Consider the following 26,038-nt stretch of genomic DNA (forward strand, 5'->3'; position numbering starts at 1 on the left):
TTTAATCGTAATTAATCGCATGACTTCACTAGTTAACTCACAATAAATTGCAAATTTTATATCTGTTCTAAATGTACAATAAAAAAATTCTAGGTTTTCATACTCTTGTTAACAAAAGTGGAAAAAAACGTTAAACTAATAGAAATAGTTAAAATGAATTTTTGATGTCTATAGCCGTCAATGGCAGTGAATGAGTCAATAGGAGTGTTAAAAAAATCGATTTGGCAATATATCGTGATATTATAGTGTGCAATTCTCTAATTGATTTAATATGCGGCCGAACCGATGTTTAAACATACATTTTTGATGGAAATATTCAACAAAACATCTTACTTTAAGCATAGAAGAATGTTATATTAATGGAACATTAGGCCTTAATATTTTATTTCAGTACTGCAACCTGTTTGTTAAATACAGTGGCTCAATTATAAGCCTGAAGTTTTAGATAAATACGTTTTTATATAAATCTTACAGTGTACATGTACAATTTTACTAATTAGTATTTTCTAAATTTGAGGGGAGAAAAATCGCAATAATCAATTTATAGATTTGTATCGGGATTAATCGGCATCAAATCGAATCGTGACCTATGATTCGTGATACGGATCAAATCGCCGGGTGCTAGGCAATTCACACCCCTAATTATTTATAATTAATTTAATTAATCAATGTATTATTTGATGTGCCGCTGACATATTCGATTTTTTTAGGTATTGGTTTTGCATCAGTTTCTACAGTGCTTGTCCTTATTGGGTCACAAAGGTGACTGGAGCCTATACCTGCTGACTTTGGGCGAGAAGCAGGATACACTTGACTCCCCCATATTCTTCTGTACATTAAAGGATCTTTGTGCAGTTTGTCACTTTTTTACTCGCGTTTGCCACCTCTGGCCAAAAGTGTAACTGCAGCATCTGTGTCAGGTTCCTTCATGGTGCGCGTGCGAGTACGTGCACGATGTTAAAGCGACAGCCACAGTTGACAAATGAGGTAAAAAAAAAAACTCCGCCCCTCCCCAAAGAAACTATGGAGTGTGCAGGGTCCTCACACTCTACTATAAAAGGAAGATAAACGCTGATAGGTGCAGTTGCAGATGCAGTCAGAGTAAAACAGTCAGGGCTCTTCGTACTCATCTGGGCATTGGTAGAGCATGCATGATGTAGAAAAAGCTTTAACATTCAATTTTTAAATGGCACAATGCATCTTTAAGCAAGTATGGGAATGAATTCCACCTGCAAAGTTTCAACAGTTATTGTCCTCAGTTCCAAAACGTAGATGTTCTTAATAGGAAAGGTGATGTAACACGGTGGTAGATATGCCACTGGCTTATCTTTCATGGAACGTGTTGCAGGCTTCAAATTCAAAATAAGTATTTGCAAAAAAGTTGATTAGTTTGAACATGAAATATTTTGTCACTGTAAATTGTATTAAATAGAGGTTGAAAAGAATTTGCAAATCATTGTATTCTGTTTTTATTTACACAATGTCCCAACTTCATTGGAGTTGGGTTTTGTCAAGGGATGGTGGTTTGAAACGGATAAATTACTTGATTGCTTGAATCAATAAGCGTAACACTAACTAATGTTTTATATTCAGTATCAACTCCAAACTTAAGTAATGATTTTTATTTCATTTAGTTGATTAAACTTACAAAAATGCTATAAAACATGTTAGATTAACTACAGCACAATATGTGGGAATACCAAATACAAAGAACTTGTACTTTTTTAAATTGAACAAAGTTTGGATAGCTCAGCAATTATTCAACATGCGGAAGAGTTCAGCTCAACTCTGGAGGAGAGCCAAACTAAGCTCCCGGGTTTGTTTCCCATTCTGTTGAATCTAAAATAGAACAGATAAAAACATAATTAAACAACAGTATACAGTGGAACAAAGTGCTGACTTAATTACAACAGTTGTAATAGTTCTCTCTCTGTTTAGGTCTATCAGACTGAAATACTTATTTTTTATAACGATCTTACTAAACAGAACATTATAAATGTGCTTTCCGCATACTTTACCTGCCATTCTTGTTCCTTCCCTCATCTCAGCCGGAACGCCGATGCCAAATTCATTTTCAGCAGTGACTCTAAAGTAGTAGATCCCTCCCTCCTCCAGGTCAGCCACCTTGTAGGACAACCGGTGGCATCTGTTCGTGATTCTTGTCCATCCCTTTCTGCTGATGTCCAGTATGTCAACAAGGTAGTTCTTAACAGAGGCTCCTCCCTCATTCTCAGGGATGTCCCAAGTAACTGTGGCAGAGTTCTTGGTAACATCTTTAACAGCTAAATGTGTTGGTGGACCAGGAGAATCCAGAACCCTCACACTTAGAGACAAAGAGGCATTCCCAACACCATTTTGCAATTTGACTATGTATTTGCCTGTATCATCACGAGTCACTTTTTCTACAGTAATGGAGGTGACAGAGCTGGTGGTGTTGATCAGTCCTCTGATTCTTAAATCCACATCTGCTTTTTCCCAGGTCACACTTGGAACAGGCTTGCCAGTGAAAGGCACGGTAAGGGTGAAGGCACTTCCTTCCTTAACATGGAGAGTCTTCTTCATATCAGTGCTAATGTCAAACCTGGGTTCCTCTTCTCTCTCCACAGCCACATAAGGATCCGTTTCAGGACTGGCATCACTGATGCCTACCTTATTTATTGATCTAACAACAAACACGTATTCTGCCCCTGAGGTGAGCCCCGTTACTTTAAACTCAGTATTGTCTGTGTTATGAGTCCCAACAGCCCAAGCTTCTTCTGTGGATTTTCTGAATTCAACTTTGTACCCAGTGACTGGTGCTCCACCATCAAACAATGGCTTGTTCCATGAAAGAGTGATTGAGGACTTGGAAGAATCGAGAAGTGTAGGCTTTCCAGGAGGGGAAGGCAGAAATTTGGGGTCTTCTGCCATGGCAAGGGGACTTGGTAGACTGGGTTCACTTATTCCTGCAGCATTCTCGGCAAAAACCCGAAATTCATATTCACATCCTTCATGTAAGCCAGAAGCTTTGACTCGTAGGTCGTAGACAGCCTTCTTATTAACACGCAGCCAACGAATACCCTGCTTGTCGCGCTTCTCGATAATGTACCCGCCGATTCGGCTTCCGCCATCAGATACTGGTCTCTTCCAGCAGATAGTCATAGTGTCACTCGTCGTACTTGTGACCTCAACATCCGTTGGAGGAGATGGAATGGTGAAGGGGTCAACTGCCTTGATTGGATCACTTTCCAAAGTCTCCCCTTCACCATACTTGTTCACTGCCCTCACCCTAAAGAGGTATTCATTTCCTTTGAGCAGCTTGGTTATTTTGCAAGTAGTTGCTATCAAGTCACCATAAATAAGAGTCCAGGCTACACGGCTGGTTTCACACTTTTCAACAATGTAATGCATGATCTCTGCCCCGCCTGTCTCATGAGGGGGTCCCCATGATAAGGTGACTTTATCCGCTGAAATTCCAGACACTTCCAGGGGTCCAGCTGGAGGGCCAGGCCTATCCAAGACCCTACATGTAATTGCAGTAGATGTAGTACCCGCAGTACTTTGTAGCGTCAGAATGTACTGTCCAGAGTCTTTCCGAACGCTTTCCCGGACAAGCAGAGATGTATGCGTCTTTGTTGCTGTAATCTCAACCCTACCCTTTGTGCCAATAGTTCTACCATTCTTAGACCACAACACTGTTGGGTTGGGGCGGCCAGAGACGTCAGCATCTATTCTTAGAAGTTCACCCACTTTAACAACCAAAACCTGTCTAAATTTGTCCTCTACGATAATTTTAGGTGGCTCCACATCATGCTGCACAGTGACAGGTCCCGTGGTCTCAGAGGGTGCGCTGAAGAGCTCAGCGGCATTCTTTGCAAGGACCCTGAAGTCATATTGCTCACCCTCTGTGAGGCCAGTTACCTCCAAAAAGGTGTTGAGTAAGTTGGTGAAGTTACACTTGAGCCAACAACTATCCGGAAGCTCCTTGCACTCTACAATGAAAGTAGTTATTTTAGCCCCACCGTCGTATTGTGGTTTGTCCCATGAGAGGGAAACTGAAGAGTTTGTTATATTGGAAACTGTGAGGTTGCGTGGGGGATCACACTGGTCTCTTGCTGCAACAGGCTCAGAGGTATTACTGCAGGGGCCTACACCAACGATATTCTCAGCATAAACCCGAAATTCATATACGAGGCCTTCTTCAATACTTGTCACTTTGAATCTGTTCTCTGTCACTGGGCCTCTGTTTAACTTTGTCCATAGAATACTACTTTGATCTTTGCATTCAATATGATAGCCAATAATAGGGCTGCCACCATCACTGCTTGCAGGGCTCCATGTAATGACCATGATAGACTTTGAGGCACTCACAACACAGACATTGGTTGGGGGACTTGGAACCTTGAAAGGATATTGGGCAACAATAGGTTCAGACTCAGCAAAAGAGCTCTTCCCATAGCGATTCTCTGCAGCAACACGAAAGTGATATTCAGTGCCCTGTGTCAGACGGGATATTTTTATAGAGGTCCTGGCAACGGTGGCTGACACAGTTTGCCATATTGTGCTGCCTGTATCTTTCTTCTCAACAACATAATTAGATATTTGACACCCCCCACTATAATGCGGGGGCTGCCATATCAGAGCCACAAAGTCAGCACTCACTTCTTCCACAGTGAGGTCACATGGAGGTCCAGGTTTTTCAAAAACATTAACATGAATTTCAGCAGACGTAGTTCCAGCGGAATTGGCAACGGTTACCTCATACAACCCGACATCTATCTTTGTTGCATCTTTGATTATAATTTGAGATGACATATCAGATGTACACACATTTACCCTGCAGGTCTCTTTGAGTATGTTGCCATCTTTCTTCCATGTTGCTGTTGGCTGGGGTACACCCTTAAATGGCACATCAATCCTTAAATCATTCCCTGCCTTCACACTGAATGTGCTGGACAACAAATTAATAACAGGCTGAGAACTTGTGTCTTTTACAGTAACAGGTGTCAACAGGAGCTTTGGTTCACTCTTTCCCTTTTCATTCACAGCACTAACTCTGAAGAAATATTCCATTCCTTTTGTCAGTCCATTAATAACTGTTTCCAGTGATTTACTTTCAGAACAGGTTGTCCACTTGTCATGGCCCTTTGCTTGCATTTCTACAATATAACGTGTAATTTTGCTTCCTCCGTCATGATCTGGCTTTTCCCACGAGAGCTGTACACTGTCACCGGTGACATCACTCTGTGTGATTTTCCCAGGAGGAAGAGGCACTTCAGACATTTTAACTGGTTCTTTTGTTTCAGCTGCTTGTCCACTTCCATACTCGTTTACAGCCAAGACACGGAAGTAATAAAAACATCCCTCCTGGAGGTTGTCAATTTTACATGAGTTCCTTGTGCAGTTGCTACAGACACTCGTGAATACCTTTCTTGCCTCCTCTCTCTTTTCCACGACATAATGAGAGATCACTGCTCCTCCATCAATGAGAGGAGCCTCCCAGGAGATGAACACAGAATCTCTCTGTACATCTTTTACTTGCAGGTTTTTTGGTGCACTGGGAGTATCCAACACTCGAACATTGATGAATGCTGATTTTGAGCCCTTGCAGTTAGTAGCAGTCAATAAATACTTCCCACTGTCATTTCTGTTTACATTTTCAATCAGCAACAATGTGTAGGAGCCTGTCACCTCTATTTGTGCACACTCACTGAGAGGACTACCTTCCTTTGACCAATGGACTTCAGGTTCTGGCTTTCCTCGTATGGCGACATAGAGACTTAATGTTGAACAGGCTCGAACATTAACTAGCTTTCTCAAAGCCGAGTCCAACTCAACTTCAGGATGCTCTAATTTCTCAGCTGCAACCACAGACCCTGGTAAGTCCACAGGCTCACCAAATCCATTGGCATTTGTTGCATGTACCCGAAAGTTGTACTCTGCATTTTCTCTCAGACCTTTTATGGTGTCTTTTGTATCTTCTGTGTATGGTGTGCATGTGATCCACTCATCATCTGCTGCTTCTTTCATCTCAACAACATATCCAGTAATGGGCGCTCCACCATCATAGATAGACTTGGACCAGGATAGAGAGACAGTACTGCATGAATGGTCTGTCACTTTGAGGTTGGTAGGGGGACCAGGAGGGTATGATGCATCATACACTTTAATATAATCACTTGCCTCACTGGATGCACCAACACCAGCAGTATTCTCTGCTGATACTCTAAACTGATAATAATGTCCCTCAGTGAGTCCTGTGCATCTGAAGCGCAAGTCATTCAATCTTCTCTTGTTGCATTTAGTCCACCTAACACCGTCTTTATCGCGTTTCTCCAGGATGTAGCCATCTATCTCAGAGCCCCCGTCCGTCTCAGGTCTTTCCCACGTCAACATTACAGAGTCTCCAGTCACAGCACTGCCTATTGGGGTTGAAGGCGCACTGGGTGTTTTAAAAGGATTTTGTGCAATGAATGGTTCGGATTCCAGAAATTCCCCTACACCAAATTTGTTCACAGCACAAACACGGAATATGTATTCTCTCCCGGGTGTCAGCTTTGTTACTTTGTAACTGACAGACTCAACATGGGGGTCAACCCCTGTCCATGTTACACGGCTTGTCTCCCTTTTTTCAACAATGTAGTGTGAAACACTGGCACCGCCATCATTTAAAGGGGGGTTCCATTGAAGATTACATTTTTCAGCACTTACAGCTTTCACCCTCAAAGGTCCGTCTGGGGAACCGGGTCTATCCAGTACCTTCACAATAACTGGCATAGATGTTGTTCCATCGATGTTAGTGAGACTGAGGACAAAACATCCCCCGTCCACTCGTGTACAGTCCCTGACATTCAGTGTTGTATGAGTGAGGGTGTTTTTTATATCCGTCCTAGGTGTGGCTTTGTTGATTTCTTTACCATCCTTCATCCATCTTACATCAGGAAGCGGCTTTCCAAAGTAATCAGCTTCAATTGTAAATGTTTCGCCAGCCTGAACAACAATTGGACTCTTGAGCTTGGGGTCCATGATGGCAGAGGGTCCTTCAATTACATCTTCGGCAAAAATGGTTATACTTTCAGAGGGTTTGCTCCAAACACCTGCACCATTTTTGGCTGTTACTCTGAACTCATAACTTTGGCCTCCCGTCAGACCTGTAACTGTGAACTGATTTTCAATAACATTTGTAAAGTTTGCTTTCATCCATCGGCCATCTGGAAGCTCTTTCTTTTCAACAACATAGCCTGTTATAGAGCTGCCACCATCATTGGCAGGTTTTGCCCACTGGAGTGTGATATTCTCTTTTGTAATAACAACCGCTTCAGGTTTACCAGGTGGATCACAGGGATCTCTCGCCACATAACAGTCAGAAATCTTGCTTGATGGACTGAGTCCAGCAATATTTTCAGCAAAGACTCTGAATTCATATTCAATGCCTTCTTCCAGGCCAGTTGTTTTGAATCGGGGGTCAGGTATGGCAAATTTGTTCAGCTTGGTCCATAATATGCTGTTTTTCTCCTTTCGTTCCAGGTGATAGCCAGTGACAGCGCTACCTCCATCGCTGCTTGGGGTTTCCCATTCAACTAACATGCTGTATTTTGACACTGTGGACACAAAAGGTGTACCAGTAGCCATAGGCACGCTAAAAGTGTACTGTGCAAGTACGACCGAAGATGTGATGGCTGCACTCTTTCCGTACCTATTTTCTGCAAACACTCTGAATTGATACTCATTGCCAGCCTTTAGTTTAGTGACTTTGATTGCAGTTCGCACTGTCGTTGCTGATACTGTTTGCCACCCCATGTTAGTAATGTCACGTTTCTCCACAACATAGTTGTCAAGCTGACAGCCTCCTGTGTATTCGGGTGGCTCCCAGGAAATGGACACATAGTCCGAACTGACCTCATCAATTCTCACAGGCCCTATGGGTGGGTCAGGCTTTTCAAGAACCACCACTGTGATTTCTCCTGTATAGTTTCCAGCATTGTTGCTAGCTGTGATAGAATATTGGCCAACGTGCTCTCTGGTAGCGTGTCTGATATGAAAAACTGTCATTGATGATGTGGTTGAGATCTCCAGCCTGGATGTCTCTTTGACAGTCTGTCCATCTTTTTTCCATTCTATCTTTGGGGCTGGATTCCCCAGCACTGGTATGTCTACTTTCAAATCTTCACCATTTTTCACCGTGAATGTGGTAAAAGTCAGTTGAAGGGTGGGTTTTAAAGCCTTTTCCTTTGCTGCATCAGTAGCAGACTGGTCTTTAGGGTTTTGTGTGCTCCTTTCAACATATCCTGTGGTCTGTCCTATAGAAACACATAGCAAATAAATAAAACATTGTGTAAGACGTAAGGCCTATTTGATTAATTTCACACAGTGATTGGATGATATATTGAGTTTGTAATTATATTTTAAAAGCACTGTTATAAATGCATATTTATAATGAAAACTTTATGATGACTATGTGTGCTTTGCATACCTTGAACAATGGCAGAGGTGGATGGCTCAGGATCAGTATTACGTGTCAAATTAAGGAGATGAGCTGTATTGCTTCTTTCATTTCCTGTCTACAAAATAGATACAGTTGTCAATGAAATTAGATTAATGCACCGATGCGTTAATTCTCACATGATCCCATGGAAAACCTATTTCTTTAATATACTAAAGGTATTTTTAAAAAAGTAGATACACTGTATACATACATTGTAGTCGAGGCTGACAACTTAACATAATGACAGATTTAACAACATACAACAATTATTATGAATCCCAAAGAACCAAAAACTAAGCAGTGCCCAATGTACAAAATGTCATCATATTTTCTGCGCAAGTTTAAGAAAAAAACTTACTTGTTTGTCTGTTCCTCCCTCCATCCTTGTTTATGTCCTTATACTAAGCAAAAACAAAAGAAATTCAACTCAATGCTGTTTGAGGTATGTAAAATGAAGCTGTGCTCCCAAGCAGCCAAACACGCACAACTCAACTCCAGCAGTTACTGCCTGCTTTATCTCCAAAAGCATGCAGTTACTCAAGCTTCTAAAATAGCCAAATGACTGATTGGCCAGCTGCTGCATCTTCTAAAGTTAGTTGAGCCTGTGTGGGTTACAAAACAGCAGAGTCATTCTACCAGTGATATTTGAGTCCATGTTTCATAAACTGTATAGGGCACAAAAAATGTGCCAAAGTGTTTTTCTAAAGCTGAAAGGTTTTAAATACATTGTTGTTGTTAACATGATATATGGGTGAATACTATATTTTTTAGAGTGACATACTATTTTTAATTAATCACTTTACTGATTACATGGCCATTTTCACATGTCCGTATTGACCAACATAACATTTGCATCTAAAATATCACCAAAGAGATTAAAGATTTATTATTTCCACGAGTAAGTGTGTCACTGATTCCATAAAATATAATAATTTTAATATCTTAAAAATAAAAACATTTATTTGGGTCCCTCAGTTTAATTTACCACCCTGTCACGCTTACTAGTTGTGTCTATAAATTACTGACTGTGGCTGTAGTGACATCACTAAGAGAAAGTGATATCATTTGAACCTCTGGAGAAGCCAGGAAGAAAGAAGTTCTGACGATCTTTTTTTTTTTTTTTTTAAGTTATTTGTGTTGTTTTTTCATGTTAGATAAGACCCATCAAGCTCATCCCAACCACCCGTCACACAATATTTATAGGGAAGACTGTTGTTGTTTTTTATTTATCAAGATGTATTTTTTTTACATAAGGGATATGGTTGTAACAATACGCCAAAGTTCAGATTCAATTCATATCTCGATTTCTGACCTATTGTTCGTTACACTTGACAAACGCAATCTTGCTTCCGTGACAGCAACATCTATTCTCATACTTTTATTTTGCCATCTCAACCCGGAAATGTAAGCAACAATGTAGAACAATTAACGGAACAAGACGTTATAGGAGCGTACAGTAGTAAAACGAATTAATATATAAAAAGTGGTTTGTTTAATCATACCTGACAATGCTGTGTTTTTTTGTTTTTAAATATAATATTAAAACATTTGTTTACTTTATGGTATCGTGCTGATGATGGGAACTAATCGAGAACTCCCAGCCAGAAGACTGTGAAAGTAGCTTTTATTGTGTCAACTCAGACCGGAAATATGAATACCAACGAAGAAGAACTAACGGAACTATTCAGGAAATAACCGAAAGTCAACATTAGTAAAACGTGCTGAAGCGATCGTATGGATGATAACTAAACAGTGAACATCCAACTAGAAGTGTGAAGATTACCCCCCACCCCTTTTCATTTCAAAGCTTACGTTACGTCGAGAACCGACCATGCCAGTCCAGTTTGTCTATGGGAACAAGGACTTTATCAAAGATGTGCGCGTCAACACCGATAACATATCCGTGTTGGCATGTGAATCAAGGTTTGATTCAGCCATCCAAGATGGATGGACGGACAGGATGGAGAAGGGGGTCCTTCGGTACCATTTGGGGGACTTACAAACACGAATTCTGCCCGGCCCGTGTGGCTTTGTGGCCCAGTTAAATGTCAAGAGAGGAATGGAGAGAAGAAAGCCGCAGGAGATCCTCAGTATTCAGCAGAATTTCAACACCAAGCAGTTTAATTTTAACAAGGTCAATCCAGATGAGATCATATTTGAGATGATTAAGGAGTCCGAGGAAGAGCATGAAATTGCCCATCAGCCATATAAGACAGTTGTGTTGGTCAACGTCAGTCCTCTGGAGTTTGGACACTGTCTTTTTGTTCCAGATCCAGCACACTGCTCCCCCCAGCTCCTCACAAGGCTTGCCATTCAAGCTGGTATCGAATCGGTGCTGCTCAGCTCCGATCCAGCCTTTCGTGTGGGCTTCAACAGTCTAGGAGCGTTTGCATCTGTTAATCATTTACACCTCCATGGATATTACCTGAAACACCAGCTCAATATTGAATCGATGCCTGTTCGGCCACTTCTTCCTGAAAAGGGATTTTACACTTTAGTGGGATTTCCTGCAGGTTTTCTGTTCTACACAGAATCCGAGGCAGTGAAGGATGTTGCAAGTGCCATCTCTCATGTCACTGACTTCCTAGTGGAGGCCAATGTCGCTCACAACCTCTTCATGACCAGAGGATGTCCGCCTTGTGAAGAGGATGACAAGTTATTAAGAAGAGGCGTACGCATCGCCGTGTGGCCCCGAGTATCTTGTTTCGGTACCAAAGAGGAATCTACTCTCAACGTTGCTCTATGCGAGCTTGCTGGACATCTACCGTTTAAGAACAAGACGGACTATGAGCTCGCTACTGAATCGCATGTGATAGAAACCATTCAGCATTATCTTCTTTTGCACGACGAATTTCTTCAATTGGAAAAGCAGCTGACTCAACATTTAATGATGCTGTAGAGTTTTGGACAAGGCATGTCAAGTAATGTTCAGTGCTTATGATACAACTAAATGACATAAATCTACACATTGCCAAGAGTGTGTGCGCAGTCATTTTGAAAGAGATTCGATATGATGTTGCTGCCAACAATTTGACCAACATTTGTTTTATTTCCACACATTGGTCATTTTTGTTCATGGGCCAGATAGATAGACTAGATATATTTTATAAGTGGTTATGATATGTGATTCGCGGAATACTATGCGTGGGGACTTTCTGTCTACCTCATTTTGTATTATTGACAAAAGTATATTGAAAAACATGGCCGCTTTTGTTGTAAGAGAAAATCTTGCCGGTCAATGTGTAGACTGATACAAATTGAAGTTTATAGCATCATCCCAGTAGAGCTTATCATGTGCCTGAATGGCATCGCTAAGGTGGTGTGATCCAAGCCGACTCAAGTGATTAGTGCAGCGATGTGTGTTTTCATCTGATGACAAGCTTGTTTTTTTCCTCTCAGCATCCAATGCTGCTTTGTCAAAAAGGGTTATTTTCATAATTAATACAAAATCAAGGGAGTAAGAATTAATTGTCGTCACACTTTATACTACAGATTCATTCATGTCTGGTTCTAATTTGTTTGTCATCACAAGGGTATTAAAAACAGCTAAGAGGGAAAGTGTAATGATGACCATACAACATGTTTTTTTGTTGAGTTTTTCTGGATACAAAAAAAACACCCTAAATTGTGAATATATCAGCATCAATAATCCAGCTGTTTTAGTCTGAATCTCCCACTATGGTGAGTATTATTATTTTTTGGAGTTCCTTAAGTGTTTCTGTACAGTGGTTAACTTTTTTTGTCTTTTACTTGTATTACAGGTATGGAGAGTGTGACGCATGAAGCCTACTTGCTTTCTGCTTCCATATGGATTATCAAAAGGTAAGTTTTACCTTAATGTGCTTTTATTTAGGTTTCAACTAGGGGAAAATCCAGCTGTTTCTTTGAATAGTTTGACTCAGGAAAGGATTACAGTATTCAAACAACATTTCCATTTGCTTCCTATGAAAGGGACAAAAAAATGATGGTTAAATTAAAAAAAAAAGGTATACACTTAAATCTACACTACAGTATATGGTCCTTAAAGCATTTTACAAAGGCTCACTTGCACCCATTCACACACATATTTGTACACTAATGGGAGGCTGCTGCTATGCAAGACCCTGCCAGGTCCACCGGGAGAAAATTGGGTTCAGTATCTTGCTCAAGAACACTTCACCATGGTGAAGATCTCAACCTTTGGTTTGGGAGACAACCGCTCGATCTACCACTGAGCCATGGCACCCCGTGGTTGGCCATTACGGTCGTTTTAGAAAACCTGCAGGACTCCAGCCCTTGAGGATTGTGTTTGCCCACCCCTGTTTTAGAGTTGATTTGCATGATAGCAGGCTCATTTATCAATGAAGGCATGCATGGTCACAAGGTATTGGAGCCACCTCAATTGGTACTTCGAAATTTCTGAACAATCACGTTTGCTGGACATGACCCTGAACAGCATAAGAGGTGTTGTAAATAGTAGGGGTGGGAATCTTTGAATGTCTCACGATTCGATTCCGATTTTTGGGTGTGCGATTCAATTCAGAATCGACTTTCGATTAAGAACGCTTTTTGATTCAAAATGATTTGATTGACAATGATTTTTGCTTCAATCTATAGATGTGCAAGGAATTGTAATCTACTCCAGTCTGACTCGCTAATGCTAATTAGCGCGCTACTCGCAGCACTTTTATCACTCAAAAGAATGGCTGCAAAAAAACAACTTTTATTGGAATAACTTGATTGTGACTTTTTCCTTCTACTCTCTAATGTGGCTACAACTTAACAGTGTATTAGACCGCGTGGAACCACACTGCCCCTCAGTGGCCATATCGGTTACCACATGAACAGCGCTCCAAATAAAGGCACACACAGACAAAGGCAAGACAGTATAAAATAATTTAGATAAAATCGATTTTGAGACATTTAAAATCGATTCTGAATCGTACTAAATGAGAATTGCGATTCTTAAGAGAATCGATTTTTTGGCACACCCCTAGTAAATAGATTAGATGGGCAACGATTGCTGCTCGTCTCTCTTTACACGCAAGTGCACCCTCTCAAATTTTTTACTTGTATTTTTATTTTTTTTAACTACATGTGATATTTATTACATTTTAATACATATGCTTGTTCCCACATCTTTCACCACATCTCTTGTGCTGCTCAGGTAAGCAGCAAAATCACTTTAGTTGTTACTCCCGAAACTTTAGAACTGTGATGCAGACGCGCTAACCAATGAACGGCAACTATGTGGCCCATTGTGAATCATTTTCGATACATTTAACACAATCAAATTAGTGTTGAAAATGTAAAACTGGCTTTGTAAAATGGATGGTCAGTTACAGGATTACACTCACTCCTTGACTTTTGCCGTTTGTCAGTGGACACCTGTGTTCACCTTGAACCCGGCGCTGTAATGGTTGACTGAGTCAAACCTGTCAAGCACCTTTCTCATGTCTTGTGGGAAACACGTTATTTACAGTGAATGCTTCACAAGGTCTGACTTCTCAAGTCATGAGAACAACCCCCGATCCCCACATGAAATCTCCATGACATCACGTGTATACACACACACACGCACACACACACACACACACATGCATCATCACACCCATCGCACTGTGATGTTGTGGGAGGAGTTTACAAGAATATACACCCATGTGATGTTTATATGTTTGTTTTCTATTGCAAGCTTTATTATGTTTTCCAAAAATTGCAACTATTGTTTCCTAATTTAGACCTACAATCGTATATTTTGAATATTTTTTTACTCTCAACTATACACAATACCTGTTTTAAAATCTGAAAAAAAAAGTTATTAGGAAGTAAAATAATCCCCCTTTTGATACCTGAAAAGTGTACTTACTAAGTACACCAATGAAGTATTTGTCCTCGCTTACTTACCAACCACTGCATGTTCGGTTTTCAGCCAGTGTCAAAGGACCGTCATGGTGGGCGTGTCCTCTCATCTTTGCTCACCTTCACTTGAGCTTGGCTTTCAGTTTGTCAGGAACTAGAAAAGAGCACATCTAAATCGAATGATTGGACTCTTGAGCATATATTAGGCAGATCAGGCAAAAAAAGAAAAGAAGCTAAACCTCCAGAATGGGCTGCATTCAAAGCTTCAGGGAATTCTGTGATCGTTCGAAAAATACAAATGTTCGTCTTAGTCTTCCAGCTGTGTGTATAGTGTGGCAAACGGCCATGATTATCTTGTTTGGGGTTTTTATCCGTTACGACGAGGAGTCTAATCCACACTGGATAGAGCATAGGAAAGAGTTCAATATATCAAGTGACATTGAGAATGACTTCTACTTCAGATATCCAAGTAAGTGACTTCAATCTGGCTTTTGTCTCGACTCGTATCCAATCAGTGTCAGTGTGTCACCTTTTTAATGAACTCATTCAAAATGGCTTCCATACTGGAAGTATCAATTTGACTATTTTCAAATTTCAAAAAGCAGACTGAAATGGAATCAAATGCAATTGCTGACATCCACAGGTGATCATTTCTCTTGAGATTCGCATTGTCACCCAGCTTTTCCAGTTTCAGTGTTTTCCAGGAGTTTGAATCACAACTGCCCACAAAAGTGTCAAGGGGCTGTTTTTGTTACTGTTATGATCATTGAGGCAAATTTGAAGATTTCAGCTGGATGCATTTGAACACTTTTGACACTGCTGTTTGTCACAATTTCTCCTAATGTTTCACAGTGACAACATATTGTGCCAGTAGATGTGTGCTCATGTTTTTTGTAAATGACACCGGCCGGGTGATGCTGGTACCCACAAGAGAGCAATTACCAGGATTTGTTAGCCAGTTCTGCCTTTAAAAGATAATAATGATCACTGTTTTTTTGGGTGGACACTTTCAGAGCAGTATTCATTTAATATGCTTGTTTATGTTTTTAAAACATTGCTGCATCATATTTTTTTTTTTTCTTAAAAAAATAATAATACTGTACTTGGTACAAAATGTTATTTTGATTTGAAAATAACTACACTCTAAAAAGTGAATTGTTTAACCAATTTAATACATTCATTTTGGATTAACTTAATTCAAGTGAATATATTAAATTTAATGAACTCATAAACGTAATATATTCACTTTGGATTAATTTAATGCAGTCGTGTGTTTACCAATTGAAGCAATTTTATTGAATTCAATTTTGTAATCTTAATTTAGACACACATGTCATTACGTTATTTTTTTTTTTTTTTTACCAAGCTCTCTTATGAATGTAAATATATGTAAGTTGACTTTTAAGACATTTATTATTTTAAGTGCAAACTTCTAAGACTGAACACAATCCATTCCAGGGATGCCGTTTCACTTTTCAGTCTGTGCAAATTCCCAAACAATTATTCTCCTAGAAAATAATCTTTGAAAGTCATCTGTAGTTACAGGGTGAAACAACTGCAGCTCTAAAAGCTTTATTAACTGTACTGACTCAGTAAGTTTATTTATGTCATATAATGTAAAAATAAGTTACCCATTATTGTGTCTGTCAAGGCTTTCAGGATGTCCATGTGATGATCTTTGTGGGCTTTGGCTTCCTGATGACTTTTCTCAAGCGCTACAGTTTTGGCGCCGTGGGTTTCAACTTCCTCATCGCAGCGTTTGGCCTCCAGTGGGCGCTGCTAATGCAAGGCTGGTTCCACTCCCTGGATTACACTGATGGAAAGATCAAAATCGGTGTTGAAAGGTACGTTTGGCTAGTCCGACTTCCTCTTCAACCTAATCGTAAATACTGGATTATACAGTCATTTAAAACAACAGTAGTTGTTTTTTTTTTTTAATTATTTGTATATATTTTCGAGTTTCCACCAATTACGCTTCCACATAAAAAAAAACTTGCCTGTACAATACATAAACATTAGATTTAATTATGTTTCTTACTATGGTTATCTGGTTACAAAAATGATGATGCTTATTAGGGGTGGGAATCTTTGAATGTCTCAGAATTAGATTCAATTCAGATTTTTGGGTCTGCGATTTGATTCAGAATCGATTTTCGATTAAGAAAGATTTTTGATTCAAAATGATTTGATTGACAATGATTTTTGCTTCAATCTATAGAAGTGCAAGGAGTTGTAATGATCTACTCCAGTCTGACTCGCTAATGCTAATTAGCGCGCTACTCGCGGCACTTTTATCACTCAAAAGAACGGCTCCACGCTGCAAAAAAACCAACTTTTATTGGAATAACTTGATCGTGACTTTTTCCTTCTACTCTCTAATGTGGCTACAACTTAACGCTGTATTAGACCGCGTGGAACCACACTGCCCCTAAGTGGCCAAATCGGGTACAACATAAACAGCGCTCCAAATAAAGGCACACACAGACAAAGGCAAGACAGTATAAAATAATTTAAATAAAATCGATTTTGGGACATTTAAAATCGATTCTGAATCATACTAAATGAGAATCGCAATTCTTATGAGAATCGATTTTTTTGGCACACCCCTAATGCTTATATTATAAATACATATTATGCTATAGTATAACCTCACTTGGTATTGTTTTTTCCTAGACAACTGCTCAATACTGTATTTATTTACATATAGTGACTCGTAAATGTTTTGTTTTTCTTTTCAAGTTTAATTAATGCAGATTTCTGTGTGGCGGGCTGCTTGATTGCTTACGGAGCTGTGCTTGGTAAAGTTAGTCCAGTCCAGCTGCTGGTTTTGACTCTGTTTGGCATCACATTGTTTGCTGTGGAGGAATACATCATCCTCACTGTCATACACGTAAGTACGAGGACTCGTGTAAAAAAGTTTTGTTGTCTCATTACTGTTTGGAATATTACATCTATTTTAAGCAATAGCCAAGCGAATCGGGGAGGGGGTTCAGGGTTTGAATCTCTGCTCCGACTTTCCTGGAGTTGCTTGTGTAGGTTTTCGCTCACATTCTGAAAATAGACAAATTGTGATTTTGGTAGTATACAGTGACAAATTTGAATTCCTGTGGAGTATGTACATGTAGGGGGCGGCGTGGCTCAGTGGTAGAGTCCTGGGTCTGATCCCGGGGCCCTTGTGACCATGTTGAAGTAGCTCTTGAGCAAGATTCTGAACCCCCAGTTGCTCCTGATGCTGTGTCATCGGTAGGTGGCTGAGGAGTCAGTGTGAAGCACTTTGAGACTTCCTTGTAGGTGGAAAGCACTATATAAGTGAATGCCCATTTGCTTGTGTATTAAATATTGTAAATGTTTGGGCATTTATATACTGCCTTACAGTTGCTAGTGGTTTACAACCAGACTTTGTGTGCTTGATTTATTCGAATGTCAACTTTCTAAATCTGGATATAAAGTAGTCCAAGGTTAACAGGTCAAATGAAGCGCTTTGTAACCGAGTACCGCTCGTTGAACCCGAAGGCTCGAGATGCAGGAGGCTCCATGGTGATCCACACATTCGGTGCTTATTACGGCCTCGCCATCTCGTGGATGCTCTATCGACCCAACCTGGACCAGAGCAGTCGGCTGCAGGGCTCAGTCTACCACTCTGACGTCTTTGCTATGATAGGTAGGCCGGCGACACCAAACGCTGCATGACCACATTGTGTACTTTGACGCGGTTATCTGCCTTCTTCCCAATATTCAACGGGTAGGAACTCTCTTCCTGTGGATGTTCTGGCCCAGTTTCAATTCAGCCATCGCCGACCACGGGGACGGGCAGCACCGAGCTGCCATTAACACCTACCTGGCCTTGGCTTCAACGGTGCTCACCACTGTGGCTTTCTCAAGCCTCTTCCAGAAGCACGGCAAACTCGACATGGTAAAAGTCACTGATGCGTTTGCTGAGAATCGATTATAGTAGACACATTTTTTTCTTCTTCTGCCCAGGTTCACATTCAAAACTCCACTTTGGCTGGGGGTGTTGCGGTGGGAACTGCAGCAGAATTCATGCTGATGCCATACGGGTCTCTGATAGTTGGCTTCTGCTGCGGTGTCATCTCCACATTGGGTTATATTTTCCTCACGGTATTCTGCACATCTACTGTAGTTTTGATCTGGATTTGCATTGTGATGTTGGCCGAGTTGGTTCACCAATTGTATGCTTCTATCCTTTGTGGGGAACAGTACGGAAGTCCCATTTATGTTCCATTACATAGCAATGTGTATGAAGTTATTGTTTATTAGGTGTACTAATACTTTTGTCTCTATCATATGTCATTATAAACCCTTGTGTTTTGTTTAAGCTAATTTGTGAAAAGCAAAGTTTTAAAATTGCCCAAGTACAGTAATTCTAATTTTCCAAATTATTTTTAATTTAGAAATGATGTTATGCTTGATATCATTTATGGAAGCATGGAAGGAGAACCGGATAAAAGTGCAGATTGGGTCTATTTTGAGTCACCATGTTGATAATGGTACAATCAAATCAAAATGGCGTCCAGTCTGACTTGATTGCTAACAAACAAATGGACCCAAAACATTGACAGAGGTCGCTGAGCTTCACTAATCCATTCCTACATAACACTTGTCTTCCAGCCATTTATGGAGAAGCACCTGAAGATTCAGGACACGTGTGGAGTCCACAACCTCCACGCCATGCCCGGGCTTATAGGTGGCATCGTGGGCGCTATAACCGCTGCAGCTGCATCCGACTCGGTGTATGGTAAAGAAGGGTGAGAAGCATGTCAGGATCATGGAGTTTTAGATGAAATGAGGCCACACTGAATGTTTTTCTTTTCTTTTCTTATATGAAAGGCTGATTAACACCTTTGACTTTGAGGGCGATTTTGAAGCGATGACCCCCACAAGGCAGGGTGGTCACCAGGCCGCAGGCATTTGTGTAGCTGTCTGCTTCGGTGTAGGTGGAGGCATCATGGTTGGTAAGCAACATATACCGACCGAAAGTCCCTTAATACTTTTGGTGCAGTTGGATGATGTCTTTGTAATCTTTACAGGTTTTATTTTAAGATTGCCCATCTGGGGGGACCCGGCTGATGATAACTGCTTCGATGATGAACCCTACTGGGAGGTTGGCAACTACACCAGTCAATGTCATGAGTGTTTTTCACAAATCACAATACGTTTGACTGATTTGAGTATCGTGTGACCAAGAGTCAGTGATGGTGTCACGGCTACCCGGTGTTGACACTAGTTGTTAACTCATTCACTGCCATTGACGGCTATTGACGTCAACAATTCATCTGAACTATTTCTATTAGTTTAACATTTTTTCCACTTTTGTTAGCAAGAGTATGAAGACCTAGAAGAAAAAAATATATTGTACATCTAGAACAGATATCAAATTTATGATTAATCGGGAGTTAACTATTGAAGTCATGCGATTAATTACAATAAAAAATTTTAATCGCCTGAAGCGATTAAAAAAAGAAAAGATTATTAAAAATTAGGAGCGTCAGGCGAATACATTTTTAAAATCGTAATTAATTGCATGACTTCACGAGTTAACTCACGATTAATCACAAATTTTATATCTTCTAAAAGTACAATTAAAAAATTGTAGGTTTTCATACTCTTGTTGACAAAAGGGGTAAAAAATGTTAAACTAATAGAAAAAATTAAAATGAATATTTGATGTCTAGAAACGTTAATGGCAGTGAATGACCTAATGTGCAGTTAGGATTGTGTCACAGTCATATCAGTTATACGTCACTTGAAATCTAGTATGTATAGTCAGTGTAAAAGAGAAGAAAATCTGATGCATGCATTAAATTGGATTAGACATTTCGACCTCCTGAGTTAATCCATCCTAAAGATGTGTTACCTCCAAGTGTGTCAAAAATAGAACATGCCTCCTAAAACTTTACATTTAAAGTTAGCAATTATATTTGTCTACTGAAATATAGTAGTTGTTGTTTAGAGATAAGGTAGTGAAAAATGAAAATTCGGCAAATTGAAATGGTTTTGGAATAGTAGTTTTTAAGAAGAATACATTTAACATGTAATAGTGTAAATAAGAACCAGCACAAGTCACAGCAAGCAGCTTGATTATTCTCCGAATGACCCACGCTAAGACCATCGTGTACACTACAGTGTTGTATATTTTTTTCAACTTTCCGGGCTGAAAACAAAGTTGACGTACTACTACTTTCTACCCCTGAATGATGTTGTTGAAATTGTCTGCAGGTGCCTGATGACGAGGAGAGTATTCCACCAGTCTTGCAGTACAACAATCACATGCTCAACAAAGATGTGTAAGTGTTTTACTTTGTAGGCCAAATATACTCAAAGTACTGTATTCATATTCAAACAAATAATTATACCACATACCATTGTTAGTTCAGAGAATATCACAATTGTGTAACATTATGCATCTTCAGTTTCCTATTTCTGTTTGGGAGACAAGAGAAGAAGAATGAGTGCAGTTAGTTTGGTCAGTTTTCCACGTGATAAGAAAAGCAGTGCTTGAGAAAAACATTTAGCCGCACAGCCTCAGCCCACTTATAAATGCGGGAAGTAATATCAGTGGAAAATTCCATGGTTCTAAAACTCCATAAAAGAAACCTATATTCAACCACCTGTCCAGTAAAAATAAATACTGTACTGACAACAGTGCAACTAACAATAGCAGTAAATGCAGGACCAAAATAATGGATATACATTATATAACTGAGATTCAAACGAGATGATGTGTAAGTATGGCTGTTTTAAAATTTGCTTAACTGTTATATACAAGCATCCCAAGTGTAATATTGCATTTTTGAAAAAAACATTTTTAATACCAATGATACGCTAAGGTTTAACAACTAAAAACACACAAACAGTAAGAAAGCTAGCATAATATTTCAAGTGAGGTGCTGTTGTTGCTTTTTTTATCCTCTTGGTGGCAGCACTGGTTCACTTAATGCATGCCTCCAAGATGGGCGAAACCACACGCGCATACACACACACGCACACGCTATGTTGTTGGCGATGCTATGCATGCTTACGCTAGTATGTTTTGTGCTTGTGTTGAGCATTTTTATTTTATTTTTTTACTGCATCGTACACACATGCACTGACACGTACATACACAAGTGACCTTGGAGATGCAACGTATAATGTGTAAATTACATCATTCAATGAGACATATATAATTTTATTTGTTTAATTTGATATTTTATGAGGACCATTAAGTGGAATCTTGTGTGTTGTTTAATTATTTATTTATTTATTTATAGAACGGAGTCAAATTTCACCTTGGAGCAGAACTGACCCAACGTCTGGAATATGAGGGTTTGCTGTCCTGGTTGGCACATTTTTATAATCCTGCGGTTCATTCCATATTTTTCAACACTCCAAAAATTATGTGTCCATCCAGTGCGTATATTTACGTAAAATCGAAAATTTACGTCAAGTAAAAAAAAATAGAAGCAAACACCAACGTGTGAATATCAGTCATATTGTCAAGTTGATTTCCACAATGCCAATTCACAATATGAATTATGAAACAAGACACGATGAGTTTATTGTAAATTCTTTGCCGAGCGCATGTTGATTTGTTGTTGTTGAGAATGATAGATTTCAATCTGCAATTGTTGTGTATGCCGAATAAAATGTGATGAAATGCAAAATTGAAATAGATCATTGAAACTCTTTCTGCATTGTTCTCTTGTGGTCATTGGTGGGTCGGATGCATGAAAACTGCCACACTCAGGATTTTAAATAGGGATGTTCTATACCACTTTTTTTTCCCAGACCAATACCAATATGAGTACTCAACTCCTGCATAGTCACCGATACCAGTGCCAAGTACTGATAACACGGGTACTTTTGATATAAAAAATTTCCCTCCCAAAACCCACTGACAGATAATTCTAAAGAAAGACTTATCCCAATAAATAATTTTCCCTTAAAATTGCATGAAATTAATAGCAACTTTCTATTCTTCTAATTTCTAGTTCCTGGTCATAAAATGGCCACAAGAGGTTGACCTGGTACCGATACTCGTCCACCCCTAATTTTAAAACACATCATCATCAGGTTAAAAGTATTAGGGAAAAGGGCCAAAGTAACATTTACTCTTGCACACACAGGTTATTTGATGACATTTTTGGGTTTTGTGTGTGTCCGTCTGTCATCTGGTGAAATGAGGAGTTCTGTTGTGTGTGTGAGGTAAATAAAAAAAAAAATTGGCCTATATGTTCCTGTTTTGCTACACAACTCATGGTATGTAAATAAAATATTTGCTGATAGTGTCAGAGATGTAGGCCTGTTAAATATAAATATATTTATACACATATATGAACTAGTTTACTGTAATTTATTATTTATTTAGGACAGTGAAAGTCTCTCTGACAGTGTCAGTGAAGACGATTGATGTTTTTGTAAATGTCCTGCTTTGAGTTTTCAATGAGTAGACAAGGTGTGCCCACTAGATGTTATCACAAACAAATGCCCTTCCCAAAAATAATTCCATTATACATAAAAAGAGGGACAATTCCTTGAGTTAAAGGATCTCCAGCAAGTGCTTTCCCCAGGGGTCGGACAGACTGTGAAGAAAGCCCCCCCCTTACTGACCAAACATGCACTTGCCTTTTCATCGTGACCTCAGTTCAAAGGGCAGGAAGTGATAAAGGTCAAGGTCAGTGTTTCATTACTTCGACCTGACCAGTGGTGACCAACCTACTGAAAGCGGGCATTTCTGTAATTCTTAGTGCCATGTTTCCCACAGATGAAAAGCAGCAAGGTGTTTATTTCTGCATCCAGTATTAATCAAACCCGTTGACTCATCTCGTCTCGCTTTTTTTTTTTGCCTTTAGGTTCCTGTTTGAGTAAAGAAGGTAATGATGCCACAAGTGCTTCAATTAAAGGAGATGTGGACCTGCCGGGGGAAACGGTTCCCACATTGCACTATTGATAGCACCCAGTACACACACACACACACACACACACACACGCACACACACACACACACACACACACACACACACACACACACTGGACGCTTTTCATTGGACGACAGTTCCCGCTCCAACTTGACTCATGTTTATTCTCCATCTACTTAAAGGACAAACGCAGAACTAATTCAAGGCGTTGTTTACATGATAGCTAGCTTCCTTAAAGGTGCAGGTGCACCAGGCCTCGTGAGACTCAAGTTGAGCGTCTTTTGGGCTCAAACGACCACGACTTGAGCGTGATGAGAACCTAAGGTGAGAGTGAAAACAATGAGGAGGCAAAGGGGCATTGAAAGGTGGTAGTTGGGAAGGGAGGTGGGGGGCGGGGGGGGGGGAGCAGAGAACAACGCCTCACTTTCATTGCTGACTGCTTGTCATCCATGCTCTATCATGATGTTTGATTGACAGCTGGGTGGGGAGCACGGTTAATGAGGGGGTGGGAAAGTGGTGTGCAGAACAAGGCCTCCAGAATGGAAAGTGCACAAAACATACTTCCAAACTAGGAGCCACACAGACGCTCATTAATGATAAAGAAGACGCCAGTTTAAACTGCATGCCAGCGATAGTGTTTGCAGGTTGAGATTAGTTTGTAATCCTTTCCACATGGCAATAAAATGTACAGAAAGGCAGAAATACGTCGTGGGAGGGCGCATTCGCAGCAAAAGTAGTTCTGTGAAACGTCGGAGGTGTGTCCTGGGTTGCGGCAACTTGCGGGTCAACATCATTCCCTCAGAAAATAATGGAAGTATACAATGCTACCTGGATTTACCAGTTTAAGAAAAATAGCGTCCATGCGTGTTTTGGTTACTCTGGTTGTATTAAAGCAAGCTTATAATAGCTCTCGGGACCTTTCAGTCTGAGACACTACGTGACTACGGCATACTTGCTTCTGCCTGTAGGAGGCGGAGCTTTGACATAGCGTTAAAGTTAAAATTTCAAGATGTTGAAAGGCATACTTGGATTGTTATGCTGCAGATGGCATTACCTGCTTGCACATGATTCAGGTCTTTGAAAAAGTTAGCTTACCAGTTAGCCTTTTTTTTTTCTTCAGTTAGCTTTGCGCAAGATAGCAGCTTGTATGGCAAGCGAATATATACAGAAGCAGTGAAGAGAAAAAAAGGTTGGTAGGATTTTCACTTTATTCTCAGAATTCTGACTTTTAATCACAGAATTCTGACTTTTAATCACAGAATTGTCACTTTATTCTCATAATTCTGACTTTAATCAGAATTCTGACTATATTCTCAGAATTCTGACTTTAATCACAGAATTCTAACTTTAAAGTCAGAAAGTCATGATGTTTATTGACAGAATTGACAGAATTCTGACTTTAAACTCAGACTTCTGAGAACCAAGTCAGAATCCTGCCAGCCTTTTTTGTTGTCTAATCCTCTTCCGTAGATGTAAAATTAGTCCAAAAGGATAAGCGCTTCATAAAATGGATGGTATCACCCTGGGTCCTGTTGACGTTCAGATGCTTTTGACTCCTTTGCACTGATGCAATTATAGTTTGCAATGGGGGTTATGCGCCGTTATGTGACGTGGAGTATTACTGCTTTGTTGTGGTTGGAATCTGCTTTTCTCAACACCTAAAGTTTTGTGTGCCTTTGTGGTCAAATTCTCAATTGGTCAACATCAGGGGTGTTTTTGACTTTAGAAGTCCTTGGCCTAGCTCAAGTCACCTATTTAGTCATTAAGCTTAACCTAACAAGTTCCACTGTGTCCCCCCCCCCCCCCCCCCCCCCACACACACACACTTCAATTAACATTGAATTCCTTGAAAAACCTTGAATTCAATTCATTTCACACGTACAGGGTTTAACAGCAGCTGGTGATGCATTCAGGAATCCATGTTGTGACTCTAACAACGCGAGCAGTAAAAGGCCGAAATGAAAGCCGCTGCAAGTCCATAAAAGTGTTCATAAACTATATTAACTAGGGTTCTCAAACTTGTGGCCAGGGGGTTGATATTTTGTTGCCCACTACTTGCCATCAATGTTTAACGTTAGGGCAGCCCCTATGTTTTTTGTTTTGTTTTGCTTTGGTGTGTTTTGCCATTGTTTTATGTTTTAACGCTATTTCTAAAGTGGCATCAAGTGAAAGGAAAATATATCCTAAGGAAAATATATCCAGTCCCAGTCATATCTTTTTCAAAACCTGCCGTGAAGAGAAAGGTTGGTGACAAGAACAGACAATTTCAAGAAAAACAGGAGATGAGGTATTTTTTTCCGTTTTTTTTTAAAAGCACAAAGACACCCAAACATGCGTTCAATGCACAGAAAAACAATTTCTCAGGAAATCAGATGTTTTTACTCAACTAGACATGGTGATATAAAGTACCAGGAAGGAGAGAACCGGGTCACCAGTCTTGTTCACAGGACCTGTTAATGTTCTGAGCTGTTATTAATAAAGATGAAGAAGATTGGATTAGTTGTATTTTTTTAATTTTTTTTTGGAATGCTTGATGCAGCCCAGACACACTCTTTCTCAAGTGGCCCACACAAAAAATTGAGTTTGAAACCCATGTTGCCCTTTCTTTTTTCTCCACACGTTTCGAAGGCCTTATGATTCACACAACACACAAAAATCAATGAAACTCCCACCTGTGTGTGCCCCAGGTATCTCCCCACTCCACTAATTGTCAACAGAGGCTGTTTAAGTGTCCCGGTCAGACCACAGTGGCGAGGAACAGCAGATTAAGCATGATCCTATTCGAACCCCGCGAGCCCCTTCGTACGCTCTGTTACAC

General features: G+C 40.0%; 4 protein-coding genes across 7 annotated transcripts; 2 read left to right on the top strand and 2 right to left on the bottom strand.

Moving 5' to 3' along the window:
* Nucleotides 1-1,607: 1,607 nt before the first annotated feature.
* Nucleotides 1,608-6,375, bottom strand: LOC144053150 (titin-like). Its single transcript, XM_077567263.1, has 2 exons — nucleotides 2,019-6,375; nucleotides 1,608-1,839 (listed from the first exon to the last, which is right to left on the bottom strand). Exons 1-2 carry the CDS (start codon nucleotides 6,373-6,375, stop codon nucleotides 1,805-1,807), a joined length of 4,392 nt encoding a protein of 1,463 aa, XP_077423389.1. The 3' UTR covers nucleotides 1,608-1,804.
* A 14-nt stretch (nucleotides 6,376-6,389) lies between these two features.
* Nucleotides 6,390-8,450, bottom strand: LOC144053156 (immunoglobulin-like and fibronectin type III domain-containing protein 1). The gene is made up of 3 exons (XM_077567278.1): nucleotides 8,435-8,450; nucleotides 6,691-8,279; nucleotides 6,390-6,401 (listed from the first exon to the last, which is right to left on the bottom strand). The coding sequence occupies exons 1-3, from the start codon at nucleotides 8,448-8,450 to the stop codon at nucleotides 6,390-6,392; spliced, it is 1,617 nt and encodes a 538-aa protein (XP_077423404.1).
* A 1,666-nt stretch (nucleotides 8,451-10,116) lies between these two features.
* Nucleotides 10,117-11,363, top strand: gdpgp1 (GDP-D-glucose phosphorylase 1). Its single transcript, XM_077567185.1, has one exon. The coding sequence runs from the start codon at nucleotides 10,296-10,298 to the stop codon at nucleotides 11,361-11,363; it is 1,068 nt and encodes a 355-aa protein (XP_077423311.1). The 5' UTR covers nucleotides 10,117-10,295.
* On the top strand, nucleotides 11,299-21,990 carry LOC144053110 (ammonium transporter Rh type C 1). Of its 4 annotated transcripts, none has more exons than XM_077567181.1 (12): nucleotides 11,299-11,376; nucleotides 12,226-12,286; nucleotides 15,954-16,146; nucleotides 17,042-17,192; nucleotides 17,816-17,963; nucleotides 18,049-18,215; nucleotides 18,284-18,421; nucleotides 18,932-19,068; nucleotides 19,151-19,275; nucleotides 19,351-19,424; nucleotides 20,540-20,607; nucleotides 21,574-21,990. In XM_077567181.1, exons 2-12 carry the CDS (start codon nucleotides 12,244-12,246, stop codon nucleotides 21,605-21,607), a joined length of 1,278 nt encoding a protein of 425 aa, XP_077423307.1. In that variant the 5' UTR covers nucleotides 11,299-11,376; nucleotides 12,226-12,243; the 3' UTR covers nucleotides 21,608-21,990. The 4 variants fall into 4 exon arrangements, with proteins under 4 accessions (XP_077423307.1, XP_077423306.1, XP_077423305.1 ...); XM_077567180.1 differs by lacking the exon at nucleotides 11,299-11,376 and adding an exon at nucleotides 11,377-12,145; XM_077567179.1 differs by lacking the exon at nucleotides 11,299-11,376 and having other exon boundaries at nucleotides 11,378-12,286.
* Nucleotides 21,991-26,038: the final 4,048 nt, after the last annotated feature.

This window comes from Vanacampus margaritifer, chromosome 6, assembly GCF_051991255.1.
Source record: "Vanacampus margaritifer isolate UIUO_Vmar chromosome 6, RoL_Vmar_1.0, whole genome shotgun sequence".
Lineage (NCBI taxonomy): Eukaryota > Metazoa > Chordata > Actinopteri > Syngnathiformes > Syngnathidae > Vanacampus > Vanacampus margaritifer.

Coding starts and splice junctions, on each gene's coding strand:
- LOC144053150 (XM_077567263.1), bottom strand. CDS start 6,375: ATGTTGACGTGGGAAAGACCTGAGACGGACGGGGGCTCTGAGATAGAT. Junction 1,840..2,018: donor GGAAGGAACAAGAATGGCAG/GTAAAGTATGCG, acceptor GTTCTATTTTAG/ATTCAACAGAATGGGAAACA.
- gdpgp1 (XM_077567185.1), top strand. CDS start 10,296: ATGCCAGTCCAGTTTGTCTATGGGAACAAGGACTTTATCAAAGATGTG.
- LOC144053110 (XM_077567178.1), top strand. CDS start 14,549: ATGGGCTGCATTCAAAGCTTCAGGGAATTCTGTGATCGTTCGAAAAAT. Junction 16,147..17,041: donor ATCAAAATCGGTGTTGAAAG/GTACGTTTGGCT, acceptor TTTCTTTTCAAG/TTTAATTAATGCAGATTTCT. Junction 18,422..18,931: donor TGGGTTATATTTTCCTCACG/GTATTCTGCACA, acceptor CTTGTCTTCCAG/CCATTTATGGAGAAGCACCT.